General features: G+C 50.0%; 6 protein-coding genes across 6 annotated transcripts; 2 read left to right on the forward strand and 4 right to left on the reverse strand.

Moving 5' to 3' along the window:
- Positions 1 to 17: 17 nt before the first annotated feature.
- On the reverse strand, positions 18 to 2,309 carry K441DRAFT_648421 (uncharacterized protein). The gene is made up of 2 exons (XM_067646890.1): positions 1,491 to 2,309; positions 18 to 1,432 (listed from the first exon to the last, which is right to left on the reverse strand). The coding sequence occupies exons 1-2, from the start codon at positions 1,817 to 1,819 to the stop codon at positions 313 to 315; spliced, it is 1,449 nt and encodes a 482-aa protein (XP_067497000.1). The 5' UTR covers positions 1,820 to 2,309; the 3' UTR covers positions 18 to 312.
- A 353-nt stretch (positions 2,310 to 2,662) lies between these two features.
- K441DRAFT_742150 (uncharacterized protein) lies at positions 2,663 to 3,909 on the forward strand (the record flags this gene model as incomplete). Its single annotated transcript, XM_067654383.1, has 2 exons — positions 2,663 to 2,680; positions 2,747 to 3,909. The coding sequence occupies 2 exons, from the start codon at positions 2,663 to 2,665 to the stop codon at positions 3,857 to 3,859; spliced, it is 1,131 nt and encodes a 376-aa protein (XP_067497001.1). The 3' UTR covers positions 3,860 to 3,909.
- K441DRAFT_648426 (UreD-domain-containing protein) lies at positions 3,858 to 5,125 on the reverse strand. Its single transcript, XM_067646891.1, has one exon. It carries the CDS (start codon positions 4,958 to 4,960, stop codon positions 3,959 to 3,961), a length of 1,002 nt encoding a protein of 333 aa, XP_067497002.1. The 5' UTR covers positions 4,961 to 5,125; the 3' UTR covers positions 3,858 to 3,958.
- A 586-nt stretch (positions 5,126 to 5,711) lies between these two features.
- On the forward strand, positions 5,712 to 9,346 carry K441DRAFT_593873 (STAG-domain-containing protein; the record flags this gene model as incomplete). The annotated part of the gene is made up of 3 exons (XM_067644928.1): positions 5,712 to 6,138; positions 6,193 to 6,401; positions 6,449 to 9,346. The coding sequence occupies 3 exons, from the start codon at positions 5,712 to 5,714 to the stop codon at positions 9,344 to 9,346; spliced, it is 3,534 nt and encodes a 1,177-aa protein (XP_067497003.1).
- Positions 9,347 to 10,109: 763 nt separating this feature from the next.
- On the reverse strand, positions 10,110 to 11,501 carry K441DRAFT_354503 (uncharacterized protein). The gene is made up of 2 exons (XM_067641331.1): positions 10,497 to 11,501; positions 10,110 to 10,398 (listed from the first exon to the last, which is right to left on the reverse strand). The coding sequence occupies exons 1-2, from the start codon at positions 11,083 to 11,085 to the stop codon at positions 10,223 to 10,225; spliced, it is 765 nt and encodes a 254-aa protein (XP_067497004.1). The 5' UTR covers positions 11,086 to 11,501; the 3' UTR covers positions 10,110 to 10,222.
- Positions 11,502 to 13,898: 2,397 nt separating this feature from the next.
- On the reverse strand, positions 13,899 to 16,745 carry K441DRAFT_648437 (uncharacterized protein). Its single transcript, XM_067646892.1, has 5 exons — positions 16,267 to 16,745; positions 16,067 to 16,218; positions 15,066 to 16,011; positions 14,621 to 15,017; positions 13,899 to 14,562 (listed from the first exon to the last, which is right to left on the reverse strand). The coding sequence occupies exons 1-5, from the start codon at positions 16,388 to 16,390 to the stop codon at positions 14,304 to 14,306; spliced, it is 1,878 nt and encodes a 625-aa protein (XP_067497005.1). The 5' UTR covers positions 16,391 to 16,745; the 3' UTR covers positions 13,899 to 14,303.
- Between the last annotated feature and the right edge of the window lie 43 nt (positions 16,746 to 16,788).

A 16,788-nucleotide genomic window follows, 5' to 3' on the forward strand; every position in this document is an offset into this window, starting at 1 on the left:
TAGTTGATCCTCTAGAGCCAGAGTTCAAATATGCTGAATTTATTCTTGTATCGCACGGGTATCTAAGTGCTCTTCGTGAACAACTACATAGTAACGTAGAAAACCGTCCGTCTTCATCACCCCGTCATGCAACCGCTAAGCAATCCAGAGAAATATATCAATGCCATCCAAATCCCAATGCAATGCAAATTATGCTCCAACCCTCCCGTGCATCATGAGAAACAGTCGTTTGAACCATATGAAAGCCTCCAGGGTCCTTCTAGGAGCCCGTGCTTCTCACCCACAAACCAGCGAATATTTGTTTCTTCTCGCTCATAACCACCCGTGATGATTTCTTCTCTTCCAGTCCGACCTAGCTGCCGCCCTTAAATTGTCGACGCTGAGCATATCCACGCCTTCCCGCACCAGCACAGCCCAGACGTGGTTACGAAGCCCAACAGGCCACGACGGAGTGTCCCAGTACCGCGCCTTAAGCCCACGCCTCTTGGCACCTTGTATTTGACCCCTTATCAACCTCATTTGTTGCGCTGAGAGACGGCCACCCCAGACGTGGCCGATTGTTTTCGTGAATGAGACACTGGCGTAGTAAGAATTCATGCTGGTGAAGGCGTCTGGACTTTCGACGTCTTCGGTGCCCGTATTGCCTTGCCCTCCATTTCCACGTTTAGCCAGTTTACGGTTGAAGTTGCTGCCTTGCGATGATGAGGGGACGTCGTTGCCTTCGTAATTAGGGTGGTGACGGTGGAACCCGCCATTGCGTGGGAACCCCTCTTTAGGTTCCTCCCACATGTCCGCGAGTGGTGCATCAAAGAAGATATCCCGGTACGTAGAATTGGCAGTCAAGATATTGAAGGGTGCATTGCCAGTGGCGACCACTGTGATAGGTCCAGGCGAGACGCTTCGACCATCAAAATAGGTCAAGTAGTTCTTTGCTCTTAGAGCGCTGAGTTGGTCCACGACGTATGGCCAAAGAGCCTCGCCAGAGTTCTTGAAATCCACAAGTAGCACCAGGGTTTGGTTTGGATCTTCATCAAAAACGCCGTTCCGTGTGGCGTTACCGAACTCTGTAGTTGGGTTCTGTTTGTCTAATATTTTCACTAATGGGTCCACGTAAAGATTTCGGAATGTGCGGTTGCGAGTCAATGATATTGTGTTGTGTCCAACGTACAATTCCTCATCAAATAGCCAGACATCCGCTTCAACGCCGGTACAGCCATAGTGAAGAGCCTGATAGAGCGGAACCCGCCGCCAGTAGTCGTTGTGCGAGTGGCATGGTATAGGGATTACATCTCGAGTAAAGTCTGTTGGGTAGTTTGCTAAACCTTCACCAGGCTCCCCGGGTTCACCCCATCCAGGTAGGAAAGGATGTGGATCGTCATCCCATAGTGTAGGCACCATGCTCATAAAAACATTGACCAGATGGACAACCCCGCTAGAAGCCGAGGATTAGTATTGCTTCAAATCTTGGCGTTTGCTGCCACATGTCTTACAAGAAAGATAAAACCAGGATTGGTATTGCCATGCAAATCCGAGAGATGCGCATCCTCCATCTTGCTTTTCTAGATCGATGGGCGAAGCTTCCATATTTTGAAGGTTTCTTTAGCGATTGTTGCCCATCTGTAAGTTGCCTCGCGTTTCGGCGTCCAAGGATCATCAGGAATCTTCTCCAAAAAGAACGTCGGCGAGTTCCACAAGCAGAATACTCATCCTCCAGTGATCTTAGTGACACTATGGGAGCGTCTCTGTAAGGCACGTCTAAGTCTTCGATATCCTCAGCGAGCAGAGATGCTTCGTCTGGATTCCGCGAAAATCGCGNCATGTCAGGGACCCGCCAATGGCCAGCGAACCCGGTGCGGATCGTGCTTGGTAGGCAGCTTAGTCTTCCCTCAAACTAGTGAAGGCCCGCAACACTCGGTGCGGGGAAACTGTCGGGAAAAGCTTTTGCAAATATTTCCAATTGTCGCAGCCCGAGCTGAAGGTGTCTCCAAATGCTGGGAGGAGGTGCTAGAAGTAGTAGAATGCTGTTTTGCGGCGAACGCGCGCGTGAGCGACCTGCCTTAAACTGTCTCGCAACGATATATTACGGCTGAGTCTAGGAACGCCACTGTGTCTTCTAGACACGTTTAGTGGTGCGGCGGGGGCGAACGGCGCTGTGAGATTCGGCTGTGCTTTATTGATCAAGGGTCTAAGCAAAGGGTCCGAAGCGAGAGCTTGTTTCGTCGGCTGAAAGGCGTGCTCGTTTTCCGCAAAGCTGCAGGAAAAGGAATGCGTAGGTGGAAGAGCAGCGTTTGAGCCGACGTGAGGGTAATATAGTGAGTGAATGGAGCAGCTGATGGCATTGCAAGTACGACACAGACTCGATTTTTCCCGAAAAGATGGCATTGGCTTGCTTTTCATTCACAGACCACGAGCTGTCAGCGGCGCCATCTCGTTGGTGGGATCCAGTCACCCGAGGCCTTTCCAGATGGAATGAGCCGAGAAGATAACCCACCTTCCAGCCACGCCCACATTCGTGCGCTTTGACAGGTCGTTCCCTTGCAGGAATGCTGACTTTGGAATATTTATGATTGGCTCAATCTCTGATCGACAACTTCGGCTTTGTTTTGTTCCAAGTAAAGGATGGGAACTCTAGACACAACTCGAGACTTGGGAGCAAGCTACGATGCGTAAATTACTAAGGGTAGTTTCGGAGTTCCCTGAACCCGGCTGCGCCTCCAAATAATAAGCCTAATAACCCAATTTAAAGCGTAGACGGCGATGCGAACTGTATCTGGAGAAATCACCGTGCACTTTTGATGCCAAGGCCGCACTCGCGGGGAATATCCTCCCCGGAAATATTTTGCAGCGTGTACGGAACCTTTTTCCGGCAAGCCAAAAATTTACGAACAGACGACACCATGCCGCACAAGCACACGAGAAGAAAGACGGGCGATGTCTCTTCGTGAGCAATGTCTTAGAAGCTGAAAACACTTTCGAAGAGCTAACCTCTTTCTTTCTTAGCTTCGATCTCTCACCTTCCGCCAAAGCGAAACCTCTCCCAGTTCGCAAAGAAGCTGGTGTAGACAGCGTGCAATCAAAGCGAAATAAAGCCAAGCGGAAGAAGCTCCAGGATGGCTATGGCGAAGACGACACACCAAAAGCCTTTGCTAGGCTTATGCAGTTCCGTTCAACTGGCAAAGGACCGAAAGGACTGGATAATGGCAATGCTCCCAAGAGCAAGAAACGTAAATTGGGCCAGGACACCCCAAACAAGGCGTCCGAAAATACAGCCCCGCCTGTTCCGAAAATACAGCCTGGAGAGCGCATGTCTGATTTTGCTGCTCGTGTTAACCAAGCTTTACCAATTTCTGGGCTGGCGCAAAAAGGAAGGACAGCGGAGGGTGTTAAGGAACGGATGACGAAGCATGAAAAGAAGCTGCGGAAATTACAAGCAGAGTGGCGAAAAGAGGAGGCGCGGATACGGGAAAAAGAAGAGGAAGAAAGAGAATTAGCTGAGGAGGAGCAAGACGAGCTGGACGCAATGTGGGAGGATAAGACAAGCGAGATACCAGTTAAAGGCAAGAAGGGCAAACGAAGGAAGTTAGTCGGTGAACAAGGCGATGATAACGGAGACCCCTGGGAGGTATTAAAAGCGAATCGTGAGCAGCCAAAGGGTTTACATGATGTAGTGCAGGAGCCGCCGCAGTTCACGCGAATTCCGAAGGAGAAGTTCAAGGTCAAGAACGGAGCGCGAGTACAAGTCTTAGAAGTACCCAATGCAGCTGGCAGTTTGAGGAGAAGAGAGGAACTTGGAGAGACGAGGAAGAGCATCATCGAGAGCTACAGAAAACTTATGGATGAGAAGAGGAACAATAGTTAAGGCCTTTACTCTAGATGCCATGCTGAAATACGCTGTATTAGCTCTATATAATGATACAACTAGCACCGAAGCCATGCCGTAGATTCAAAACTTAATCCATCACTTCAAGCAGAGCAAGGCTCGCTCTCCAAAATCCCTTTCCACACTGCCTTCGCTTTTCAACATATGGCTCATCCATCTTTTGGCACCTTCAACTTCCCTGGCCCCAAACTTGACAAGGACAAATCCTCTGATGGAGGCAGTGCTCCATATTAAATCGTCACTCGTTTCCTGTTTCTGTCTTGCAAGCCTTCGAGTCTCTTCCAGACTCAACTCTGCCTCTTTTGTTCCTGTATCCCATTTCCTGCCGCCTATTCGAGGCAGAAGTTCAAACTCATTCAAGAAATACTTCCCCAGACCTTCGAACAACGGTCCACGTATTATGATAGTCCCAAACACTCCTAGCCCATCCATCCTATCGACGAGCCCACCAGCGACCTTCCCACTCTCATCTAGAATAAGGTTGTCCCGCAAAAGAAGTCTTTTCTTCCCCTCTTTAGTAACCGACCAAACCTCATTCTTAGATGTGTATTTATAAAAGCTCCATTTCTCCCCCCTCGCACTCCGGCCTTCACAAACCCAATCACAGACACACATACTGCCTTGAGACTCCTTCAAGTTGTATACCTGCACCTGCTCAAAGGCACTTCGCTCGAATGGCTGGACAGGGTCTGGGAGGTAGCACAGTGCGGCACAGGCGGTGAGGCCCACGCTTGTGCGTTGTCCACTCACTACATCTCTGCTCGGTGTCTTGAAAATCTTCGTGCTCCCCTGCGTGAGCAAGATAAGCCTAGTTGTAGGTTCCAGGGTGACATTTAAATGAACAGTGTCACCAGCGACCAACCCCCCGCCGTAAGTGAGTAGAAAGACGGTGTGGACAAGCGTTGGTGCATCCCTGTCCGCAGTATCTGGAAGAGGAACCGCGTTAGGGGCTATGAGTTTTAGTGGGTACTGGTAAGAGAGCGTTTTAAGGACTGGTGTTGCTGGTGGGAGGAGGGAGAGGATGATTTCGCCATGGCCAGGGCGAGACGCGGAAGCTGCAAACGGATTGGAGAAGGACATGGTAGTCCTTTAGATAATGCTACCGGTAGTGTAAATGATGTTGCATGATGGGCTGCGTCAATTGAATAGGTGCCCAGCTTCGTTTTTGAGGATTTTTCTGGGCAGCAAAGCGAAGGAGCGACATTAACACAAATTGGCTGGAGGGGCAGTGAAGTAACACATCATAAGGAGCGCCGCCGTACCGGATCGGCCGAGCGAGAGCAAATCAGCTATGAAGGTACATCCTATATTCGCTTTTCACCCTCGGATAACTTCACTCTTCCTGCATATCTTCACCGTCTGTTCTGGGGTATCCCTCCGGGGAGCTTATCTCATGGATCGTTGGTGCACGGACGGACGCTGCGTTGTACAGCATCTCTTCAATTCCGGTGGTTAGCGCAGCCACTCCCGCACGGCCTTTTTGTAGGGGAAAGTTGACAAAACACGCTAACCACGGGATGCGCCAGGATGCTGTAGAATTTGAAATATAGGGAGCAGATATGAGCGTATCCTGCCCCGTAACCAAACACGTGCTAATCTAACTGAGTTCGGCTAAAATTCTACTACGGAGCGTCTGATTTATGAGATAACGCGGAGCGCGCTAAACAAAGCCTTGCGGTGACCTCAATCAGCCAAGGCTGCCGGCGCTGGTTTTCTCTAGCGAGCTGTGCATGCCCACCTCGACAAACGCGTCTTCCCGCACTGCGACAACAACAGTCCCGCCCAACCTCATTCCATGTCACTTCGAATCTGATCTCTGTATCTGCTATAAATGCCCGCGCGCCTATCCAGCATGGAGGTATCCTCGCCAGACCCCGATACGCAGACTGGCGCAACTCGGCGCAAATCTGGACGCGTCATCAGGAAGCCAGAATTCCTTGCAGCATCCAGCCCCACCGGCAGCGCGAAGCGCAAAAGGACCGAACAAGATGAGGAAGATGTGGGCATGGGGGATGACACGTCGGAGGAGGAGGTCGATGATGAAAGCGAGGGCGAGCCGGACGAGGAGGAAGTGAGGGAGAAGAAGAGGGCAAAAAAAGGGAAGAAGGCAGCCAGAAAGCCCGCGCCAAAGAAGTCCAAGACCAATGGCGAGACTGTTAGCCTTGCAATCCGCCCAGCTGCTAGTGGGAAGGCAAAGAAACCTAGGAAAGCAAGACCGTTGAAAAATGCCCCTGCTAAGGAAGCGGAGGGACTGTACGGTAAGTATCGAGTTATCCTGTTGGTGATAGAACACTGACCATTATACCTTGCAGCCGAAGTCTTCACGCAGGGACATACTCTCAAAGATGTTGCAGCTCAATGGGTGTCCGATTTCAACAAACACGAGTCCCGAGCAGTGGCCGAGATTGTTAATTTCGTTCTAAAGTGCGCGGGATGCGATCTTAAGGTTGACATCCATGACATCGAAGATCCAGACAGTTGCGCAAACAAGTTAACGGATATACAAGAGGAATATCAAGCAGTAAGCTAGAGCTGCCCATTTCTGAGACGCGTGCTGACCGCGTCTAGCAAAACATCACAGACTATCCCTTAATCGCCAAAGGAAAAGGCACTGCCTCCTTCAAGCATTCTCTTGCCGGCTTCTTCAATTCACTCATCGAAACTCTTGCGAAATCCGGACTCCTTTTCGACAATATTGAGCTTATCGAGAACATCGAAGTATGGATAAGTACCATGTCATCCGCCGGCAATCGCCCGTTCAGACACACCGCAACCGTTGTTTCCCTCGCCATCGTCAGCGCCCTATGCGATGTAGGCAAGGATCTCGTCGAAAATACAGCCATGACCCTACGACAAAGCGAGTCAGAAGCGAAAAAGGCACGAGTGAACAAGGGCAGAGTTGCTGCTCTAGAAAAGAAGGCCAAAGAATCCGGTCAAAGGCAAGAAGTTCTTGATGGCTTCATCAGGGATTGGTTTGATACTGTGTTTGTTCACCGATACCGAGACGTGGACCCCAAGATACGAGTGGAGTGCGTTGAAGCACTCAGTGAATGGATAATGACTTATCCAGATCTATTCTTCGACGGCCATCATCTACGATACCTAGGATGGGTGCTATCTGACACCCATGCACCAACTCGACATGAGGTTGTAAAACAACTCCAAAAATTGTTCCGCGATAAGGACAAACTTGGCGGACTTAAGACATTTACGGAACGGTTCCGGGCTAGAATTGTCGAAATGGCGACACGAGACGCCGAAGCCACTGTTCGCGCAGCTTCAGTCGAACTTCTGGATATTCTCCGAGAGGCCGGCCTGCTTGAGCCTGATGACATCGATTCCGTCGGTAGGTTAATATTTGATTCGGAGCCACGGGTTCGAAAAGCTGTCGTCGGGTTCTTCGCCGAGAACATTAATGGAACGTACGAGAATCAAATCGACGAGATGGGTGGTCAAGAAGCTCTCCAAGAAGCACTGGTTACTGTTGAGAACAACGACAATGACAGCCCTAGGCTCGAATGGCTGAAGCTTAAATGCCTAGTCGAACAGCTGGCAATATACGATTCCGAAGAGGCCGAACTACCGAGCCAAATAGAGCAGATCCCTGGATCACATTTTACACTGATTGCGGCCGGGATTGAGTCTCGCTTCTCACTCGCTGCCCAGGCCCTCTATGACTATATTCCTGAGATTAGGCAGTGGGAGGTTCTGGCTGGTTACCTTCTATTCGACCACTCACAGACCACTCAGAACGGATCCACGGAAGATGTGGATATGATGTTGCAGCAGAACTGCAAGCTAACGGAGAGAGAAGAGATTATCTTGCTTGAGATCCTGAACGCGACTGTCAAGCTCCGCCTTTCACATGCCTCAGAATCAGATAAGGACAAGAAGACCAAGAAGACAAAAGCCCAGAAACGAGAACTATTCGAAACGCAGGAAGAAGCTGCAAGCCATCTTGCCGTGCTGATCCCGCGCCTCCTTAAGAAATTTGGTGCCCTGCCTGACGCCGCATCTTCTGTCCTCAACCTCGAACGAGTTCTAAATCTGGACGTCTTCCAGGAACTGCGCCAGGACTCGACCCTGGCAGCTCTGCTCGACGACATCAACAAGCAATTCCTGACGCACGGCAACGAGCGCGTGCTCATGGAAGCCAGCGAGGCACTCCGGCACGCGCAGAGCTACGAAGAGCTGAAAGAAATCACCGAAGGCCGCGTGCAAGCCCTATGGGACGAGACGATGAACGCCTTCAACACGCTCAAAAAGGGCCGCGACCTCACCACGCGCGGCAGCCTGAGTGCCAACGTGCTGACCGGCGTCTCCAACACCGTCCTGCGCATCGCGAACCTCGCCAGCATCTCTGACTGTACCGAAATCCTCGAAACCGCGCCCGCTGCGCCACCCATTGACGCACTCATCGACCTGGTCGGCCGCGGCGTGCCGGCCGCGGACCTGGATCCCGAGACGGACGCGCAGGAGGACGTGCTGACTTCGACAACGTTCCGCGCGCTACTGCCCTACTTCATGTGGAAAGTGTCGCACTGGGCGACGCACCTGCAAGCAGGGACGGCGATCCCGGACGCGGACGTGACGGCCGTCGCCGAGCGGCGCGACGCGTGCATCATCGCGCTCACGCAGGTCATGGAGGAGCGCCGCGCCGCCGACGACCTGCGCCTCGACGCCGCGTGCCTGCTGTTGGACCTGTACAACATGTTCCCCGCGCTGCGGACGGCGCGGGCCCGCGCGAGCGCGAAGCAGGCGCGTGGCTCGCGCGGCGCGGGCGACGACGACTGGGAGGCCCTGGAGCAGGAGGTCGACGCGCCGGTGCAGCGGCTGCTGCTGAGCATCCTGGGGGCGGCGGAGAAGGCGTTTGCGAAGCGTGCAGGCAAGACGCTCGAGGCTGGCGACGTCGACGACGAGCCGGTCGATCCGGACGAGGAGCCTGAGTCGGAGAGCGAGGATGAGGACGACGACATAGATGAGGCCGCCCGTGAGGAGAAGCAGCATCGTGCCCTGATTGCTGAGCAGCGGCTCTGCGAGCTGGGCTCGCGCATGGTTATGGGGATTGCGGCTGGGGTGTTGGATGGGAAGGAGGGGAAGAAGGGGGAGATAGGGCCGGTGAGGAAGAGGCTGGAGAGGAATAGGGCCCGCTTGGGACAGAACTGGAAGGAGGTGGTTGCGCATCTGGACGTTGCGAAGAAGGAGAAGGCGAAGGGTGGAGTGAAGGCCAGGGCCAAGGCCAAACAGCCGCAAGGCAAAGCCGGCTCCAAGGAGAAGAGCACCAAGAGCAAGGAAATTATAATTGAAGATGATGAGGACGACGAGGAAGAGAGGGGTGAAGAAGATGAAGGGGAGGGCGAGGAGGAGCTAAGGGCGAGAGGCCTTGTTGAGGACGAGATCGAGGATGAAGAAAATGAGGCTGTTCCCGCGCCCACCGATGAAGTCGAGAGCGTGTTGGGCGATTAATGTGTGGAATTGGCGGCGGTAATGACATGACTTGATTTCCTTTCGCCACCTATATATTTAGCGGGCGATTTCACGGGTGTGGCTTCTGTCCTGTTCTTCGCATCATGGGTCGGGCTTCATTGCTGTGCATAGCTCGAGGTGTCTGTTTAGGAGAATGTGGAATTTGATGCGCTCATCAGTTTTTGTCTTCGGCGGCTCCGAGAGCATTTGCGTGACATTACCTTTGACAATCTTGTGCTGGAGGCTGTATAGGAGGTATCAGCGGATTTACCTTCGAAATGTCATTCCGGGAGGCCATCTTTGTACCTTGGGAGTCAGCATAACATAGTCTTCGGTGTACGTGGTAGATGCCAAGAGTATCGTGTCCTCATACATTATTCTCGACATGTTTCTAAGACGGTTTGCCTTTCGATCAGTCTTTAGCAACTTATAGGGTTTTTTGTAATCCTAATCGTTTGGAAAAAGAATTTCTACAGTCGCAAATACACAATCTTCATAACGGTCGCGTTTTTTTCTAAGCACTTCTTAACGCTACTATTGTGCGTGCTTCGAACCTGGCATTGAAGGGCTCTAGGGATTTCTATAACCTTTTTCTATTCTTTAACGCTCAAATGCTAACACATGATCACGGAAGTTCTACACAACGGTAAGGCGCATGGACACTGGACAGTTGCAAAGCCTCCTTCGCATAAGTAGCAGAACCTCCTGACAGTGCCTCCTAACTTCGTGAGTTTCATAAGCAAACAGGAACGCCGAACCCCCGTCTATGCCACCCCACCGAGATGCCGAATGCCAAAAAGAAATTGAAAACAAGGCGGAAGAAACTAGGCAGAAACTCCTGGTTGCAATAGTGACAAAGAATCGCTCTCGAATCGCTCACTCGGCCTTGTCAACCCAGTCTTCAAATGTCCAGTCCTTCACACCATCCCCAACCGTGAATCGATGGCTCGTGAACGTGATCTCAGCGTACAGCTCCCTAGCCGCTGCTCTAGCCTTCTTATGCCAAGGCCCCAGCCCACCCTCCCTCGCATCCTCCTTGCTCCTCCACAAGCCTGCAACTCGTTAGCACAACCTTCCACCATCACACCCCGCATATCCCCCCAAAATTGACCAGAGAACAGAAAAATAGCAGGGTCAGGTTAGATCTTACAAGTCGCCAAGTTCCTCCTCTCCTCGTTCGGCGCCCCGAACCAGTACTTCAGCAGGCCGCCGCTCTCAGTCGCCTCGCCGTGCGAGTGGAAGTCCAGCTCGTACAGCAGGGTGTCGTCGATGACGGGCTTCAGCTTTGAGCGGAAGATGACGACGTAGAAAGAGTGCGCGATCCACTCATGGCCTGCGGCGGCGCAGAGCTCGCGCAGTTTGCCGAGCACCTTGGACCAGTTGAGCGATTCGACGTACGCTGCTGTGGCGTAGTCCTGGCGAATTGGGCGCAGGGCGCTCAGGGCTTTGGCGAAGAGGCGGTTGGGGAGGTCGAGCGTGGTTAGGTCGAGGAGATGGTACTTCTCGTTGTAGGGGGAAGAGATTAGGAATGTTGAGAGTGGGGTTTCTGGTTGGGGGTCTTGGGGGATATCTCCTAGAGCGAGCTGTTGGGAAGCGGCTGCTTCGAATCTGAGACTGTCGAAGTCCTTGGTTACGGACGTGTGGTTGAGAACGAGCGTAGAGTGGTCGTTGACCGTTGTGTTTTTGGAGGCCCTTGTAAATGCACTAAGAAAGAGGAAAGCATCGATTCCGGGAGCCATGGCTGGTTGGTTTGTGAAACAGATGGTAAAGAAATGAAGGATAGAGGGTTCAACAAAAAAGCCCTTTTATAGTAGGCTGCAGGTGGAAAAATTGCAGGTCTCTCGGGAGTATTTTGAAACTTGCTTGGCTTGGCTTATTGTTGGTATCTTGTAGCACGTCAGACAAGCTAAAGTTATGTGATAATCCGAAGTCCGAAAAGCGGAGGTTCGCAATGGATATCTGAATTGATTACCCGCTCAGAATGAATTGAGGAATAGCAATGAGAGACAATAAGAAAGAAGGGAGCGGAGAGGCACAGTTATACATGCTTTGAGAGTGGACAAGTCAATAATTGCGGTCAGCGATGAGAAACATTACGCAACGAAAACATCTTATCACGCAATCCTACTGGCCATTCAACCATGTAGAGTAACAAATGTTCCGACCGATACCGGTACACGCGACATTCCGGAACATATTTCTGCCTCATTCGGATTAATCGACTCATTCTGGAATAAGGTAGTGCTCTAAAAGTAATATATATAGGTTCCTGCGGTTATTCCAAGCTTAAAGTTGCCTCTAGTATTAGTTTAATACAGCCCTATAATTATAAGGGCTTTTATAAAGGGTAGAGGTAAATCTTGTAGTAGAGTTCTTAACTTGTGAGGCGACTTGGCTCTCTCTAATTACCCTAATTTAGCTTAGCTTGGGCGCCTTGCAATCAATTAAAATTTGTCCACGACCAACCTTAATTTTGGCGTACATAGAAACCCTAATCGTCATAAGGAGGCGTCAGATACGTTATTAGCGCACGCAGTAAAGCTTTTTTATACTCTATCGCGGATATTAGAGCCCTTTCATATAAGATCTTTTCGGGAATGAAGCTGATCAAAGCAATACCGACTCATTCTAGAACAAGGACGACTCGTTCCGGAATGAGTTAGAAATGTTCCGGAATATCGCGTGTACCGGTATCAGTCGGAACAGCAAAGCCGAGTGTAGATTTGATCTCTGGAAGACAGGCTGAACAGTCGGGGGCCCGGAGAGCTTCGTGCAGTGCATATCTGCCATCAGATGGTGTCGATCCAGGTCGGATTTTAGTGATTACCCTGTTCCTGTTCTAGTTGCCTACACCTTATGACTTCATACTATTTCTATTACCCTTCCATTACCTATTAGCAATGTCGATCAATTGGCAATGAGGTAACAGTTTCAAATCGACGTCAGTGTCGACGTCAGTCTTTTCCACCTATCTAGTGTATATAGTGAGGCTCTAGGGCCTCTCGCAATGAGACAGAGTCATCATTCTTTTTATCTTTTGGTCTTCCGATCGACAGATGGCCTATTGGGTCTTAAATGGACGAGGAACCTGCATACGTGGACGCGAGGGTTGGGTTCCAGCGGCCCACTCGCGCTGTCCAAGGGAGAGCATACAGCTTTTTGACCGAACTTTAATTACTGAGCCAAGAGTAGTCTAGGTTTGCAGTGAATAAACAGCCCATAGTAAAAACGTAGAAAAAAGGAGGCACCGTTTGTAGGTGGGAATTGAATTGTATGTGGTAAGACAGATTCTCTGTAAAATACTTTCCGGTTTCTGGGGCCTAAAGGTTAGAGCGGTTCCCTGTACCATCTAACCCTCGTCTCTCGCCGGGCATATGTGCATTCGCAATAACCCTCCTCTTTCCCCTGCTTGAACCTAACTGGTCTGCTAGCGGTAGGATTGGAATTTGATGGCGAGAATTTGTAGATTTTGACCAAAAGCAGAAGGATATCACTAGAAAGTGCCGTTGAGGGAGTTACTAATATTCTGCCACTTAAAGGCAGCTAGGAGATAGCAGCCCCAAAACTCTCTGATAAGCGGGTTCGCAAGCCGAGTAGGGCGTGTATACAACAACTGTGTTTAAATGGAATTTATGAGTGTGGCAGTGGGTTCAGGAGAACTATGACCGCGGACGTAGCCCGGCGCACCGGCTAAAGACATTCGGCAGCTTCATTCGCTATATGCCTTTAAAAGCTTGCTTGAGGTGAATAATACTGTGTAGTGGCTAATCCCCGAGACAAACTTCCGGGTTTACCAAACAAAGATAAGCCTTGTTAAATCCTGTGGTAGAGAAAATATGTGGGTGTGAGCGTCTGACGACGTAGATGTGAGCGTCCGACGACATGGATGTGCCAAGAAGCATGCAAAGTAATGCCAATATAGTAGTGAAGTCCTCCAGAGGATCTGAGAGGGGTATAAAAAGCCTGCGGTTTAGCGTAGCCATTCCCAGTTTGTAGTGATCGACCGTCGAGGTCACCGTCAGGTACCACCTTATGACTCACCACCCTGTTTCTTGCCACCTTACCTACCCGTTGACTCGGTCACCGACTCGGTCACCGACTTAGTCTACTACCCCTTCCTTATGTATATAGAGAGCTTCTAGAGCCAGCTTTAATCGACAGAGTTCTTATGAGCGACTTGTCCGTCTGACAGTAGTATAAACGTTTGCAGGTTATTCTTCGTAGTGACATTTATAGTCTCGAGAGAACGAATCCACCGGGAAAACGGACCGGATGGTGGAAGATTTTTGAAAACCCATCCAGCTAGTTTACAGAAATGGATATAAACGATATCAACTAGAATAAATCCTGTTAACTTATCAAGGGGCCTTATCAATACTTATCAAGATGAAGGGTGAGGTTACGGAAGGAGCTGCTTTGATATGCGAGCCTGTTATGAAAACGCACGGACACATCGCATAATTCATAATGTTTACGCTACTCGCTATCACCTCCGCGGCACTCACGTTCGGTTCAAGTTAAGATTTGCCGTGGCTAAATGTTATTAGGACAAGTGCAATATGTACCAGGCCCTTACAAATAAACTCGAATCCTTAGCTATGGAAGGGTTGGTAGCATCTGCGAGCTTGCATAAGGGTGATCGTTGCCCATTTCAGAGTCTTTCCCATTGTCCGAGATATTGTTCAGTCGTACTCCATTGACCCCAGCATACTCAATAGAGATTTTTACTAGCACGAAGCACGATAAAGGTAGGAATTCAGCGCCGACATCCTGTCTGTAGCACCCTTGATCTCGAAACCTGGACCTTACACACGGCAAAGGTCATTTCGTCTAAAGGATCCAACAACTTCACCTATTTATCTACCGCAATTTCATATTCGGCTCGAGAACCACGCCGATAGAGCCTGAAAACTTGAGTCTTATTACATTGTAGAAATACTCTAGTAGTCGTAGGATTCTATATTACAGTTGTCCCAAACATTCGATGCATTCGCTGCCATTTCGTGTTTGTGCCATCGCTGCCGCTCCGGTCCGCGGCAAGGATTGGTACTCCATACTCCTGGATACAACACTCAAACGGATTACTAGATGCCCTTTTTTCTGCATCGCTGGCGGCAGGTAGCATTGTGCCGGCAGACTTGAGCTCTTCCAGGTCACCCCAGAGAATGAAGAGTCTTTCCTTCAGCTCAGCAAGGCTTCGAGAATTTTCTCGAAGACTGCGACTCATGGATTAGCATTCGCAAATGCAATTTTGCTGTATCTGGGAAGACTCACTCTGTTGCATCCATCTTGAGCAGAAATTCTGCATCGCTCTGTGTGACCAGCAAATTGAGCCTTGCATGGGGATCCTTCATACTAGAAGGGATTGTTGCGTCTTCCACAAGGAGACAAAATACCCATTCCCAACCTTTAGTCATCGGGGATTCTGCCAGATAGTCCCCATCATCATTAGTGTCGCATGGGGTATCGTTGTACGTAGTGTCGTTCAAAGAACGCGCAAAGTCTTCGAGCCTAGGAGGCCAGAAATCGACAACACGCACACGCGCTCGGTATCTTGCATTGACGAACGGTAATTTAGTTTCGATGCCATTTGGTGTCTTGTTATTGAGGTGAGGGTTTTCTAAAATGGATGATATTGAAGAAATTCGAATCTCAGGATAAGCACACCGAACTGCTTAAGTTAGTGGGGCCTTGGCGGTACGTTGGATAAGGAACGTACTGTATTGATTCTTTATAGGAGCCATGAAGATTGAGCTCTCGGATCCTTCATTAGTGCTTGCCTTCTTTTTCTGTAATTTGGCTTTTTGAGCTTTCCTCTTCTCTTTCCTTGTCGTAGGCTTGTTGCTTGCGCCTCCACCATTTGATGCGCCGTATCGCCTCTCGTAATCTGCTTTGCGCTTCTTTATCTTACTAATTCGTTGGTCACTAGCAGCAAGTTTCCGTACATCAACTTGATCTGGAAATTTGAGGTCCTGATGAAGAGCACCCTCCAGTTTTTCGTTTTGGGAGTACTTGATGTGAACATTCCTCAGGAAGACAAAATCCCCTTCCTGGATATTGCCTCGCGCCCAGTCGGAGTGAGGGTACCAGAGCCTCACAGGCAGTGTCATTTGGCCAAAGGGCCCTTGCCATTGTTTCTTTGGTTGGTTGGATGTGTAGTTGTACACATCACCGTCACGACCATCTCCTTTAGAGAGCTGTTCTGGAGACTGGTAGGGATATAGCAAACTGTTCTCAGTGTAGTCGGTGATATATATATCTATTTCACCCATTCCTGGATATAATTTTACTATTTCACCAACCAGATCCACGTACTGTTTAGGCCCAATGTCCTTGATAAGAGCGGATTTGTTGTTCTTAATGAATGGAATAGCCTTAGCGGCTTGGCTTGCTCCAGGCGTTGACATTGGTACGCCCGGATGGCTCGACGGGAATAACGGGGCCCCGGCTGGAGATTCTAGAGCATGGAGAGCAATAGCATACATTTGCTCTGCAAGTGTTGGAGGGTGGCACCCCGGTGGCGTAGCCGTGTGAGAAAGAAGCTTGCGTCTACCTGCGATTGCATCCTTCAATTCGGGAACAGGAATAGAGTCTGCCGGGAAGACGATGGCCTCAGTCGACCGGTTTGAAAGTCCCATCAATCCAAATCTAGCGTCTTTTTTCATCTAGGAAAATGAATTAGTGAGTAGGCCTGGTGATTCTAATTGAACCATATTCTACCCTGACGTTACGAAGAACAACGACGTCTCCGACCGCCTGAATTCGTGGAAGTGACGATTCAAGCGGCTGAAATATTCTCACCCGCAGTCCAGGCTCAACAGAGGAGGTGTTGACCCACGAGGGGTCATGAATGATACAAGTACAAGTATAGTCTAATCCTTGTTAGCATACTACAATATACTAAAACTCTGAGGGCTTACCAGTTCCGCGGGATTGGGTGATGGGAAGAAAGTCCACAACTACCCCCATGAGATTAAGGAATTGACCCTCCGAATTGGAAGCTTTTTGTAAGGATACGAAGCCATCAGGCAGCTTTGGGTCCATGTTGAGCCTTATAGTTTAAGATATAATTGTAGCGTGCTTAAGCGGATCTCCAAATTGACTGTCGCGTCGCGTCTGAAGCAGAGGCCAGAGGAAGGCTTTCACCGACAACGTTTCTCAGCACAATACTTTGTCTCTAATTGTGAGCTGTTCAAGTTACCTTCAGTAAAGAACCTGTGCTGGAGCACGGTAAACATGGCAGCTGGGATTGTGCGCTAGAAGATGTTGCGGGCTTGTGCGTCAGAAGGACTATTGACTTAACAACGATTATCTCTTTCCATCGGAGAGAAACGTGACAAACAAAAGTGCCATAGTAAAACTGCAATGGCCCTTAAGTGATTGCTTCGGTTGCCTAGAGGTGTGTAGGTCAAGAGTGAATGCTGCTGAGTCACCCGGCACTA

The sequence above is a fragment of the Cenococcum geophilum genome (genome assembly GCF_001692895.1).
Source record: "Cenococcum geophilum 1.58 unplaced genomic scaffold K441scaffold_85, whole genome shotgun sequence".
NCBI classification, from domain to species: Eukaryota; Fungi; Ascomycota; class Dothideomycetes; order Gloniales; family Gloniaceae; genus Cenococcum; species Cenococcum geophilum.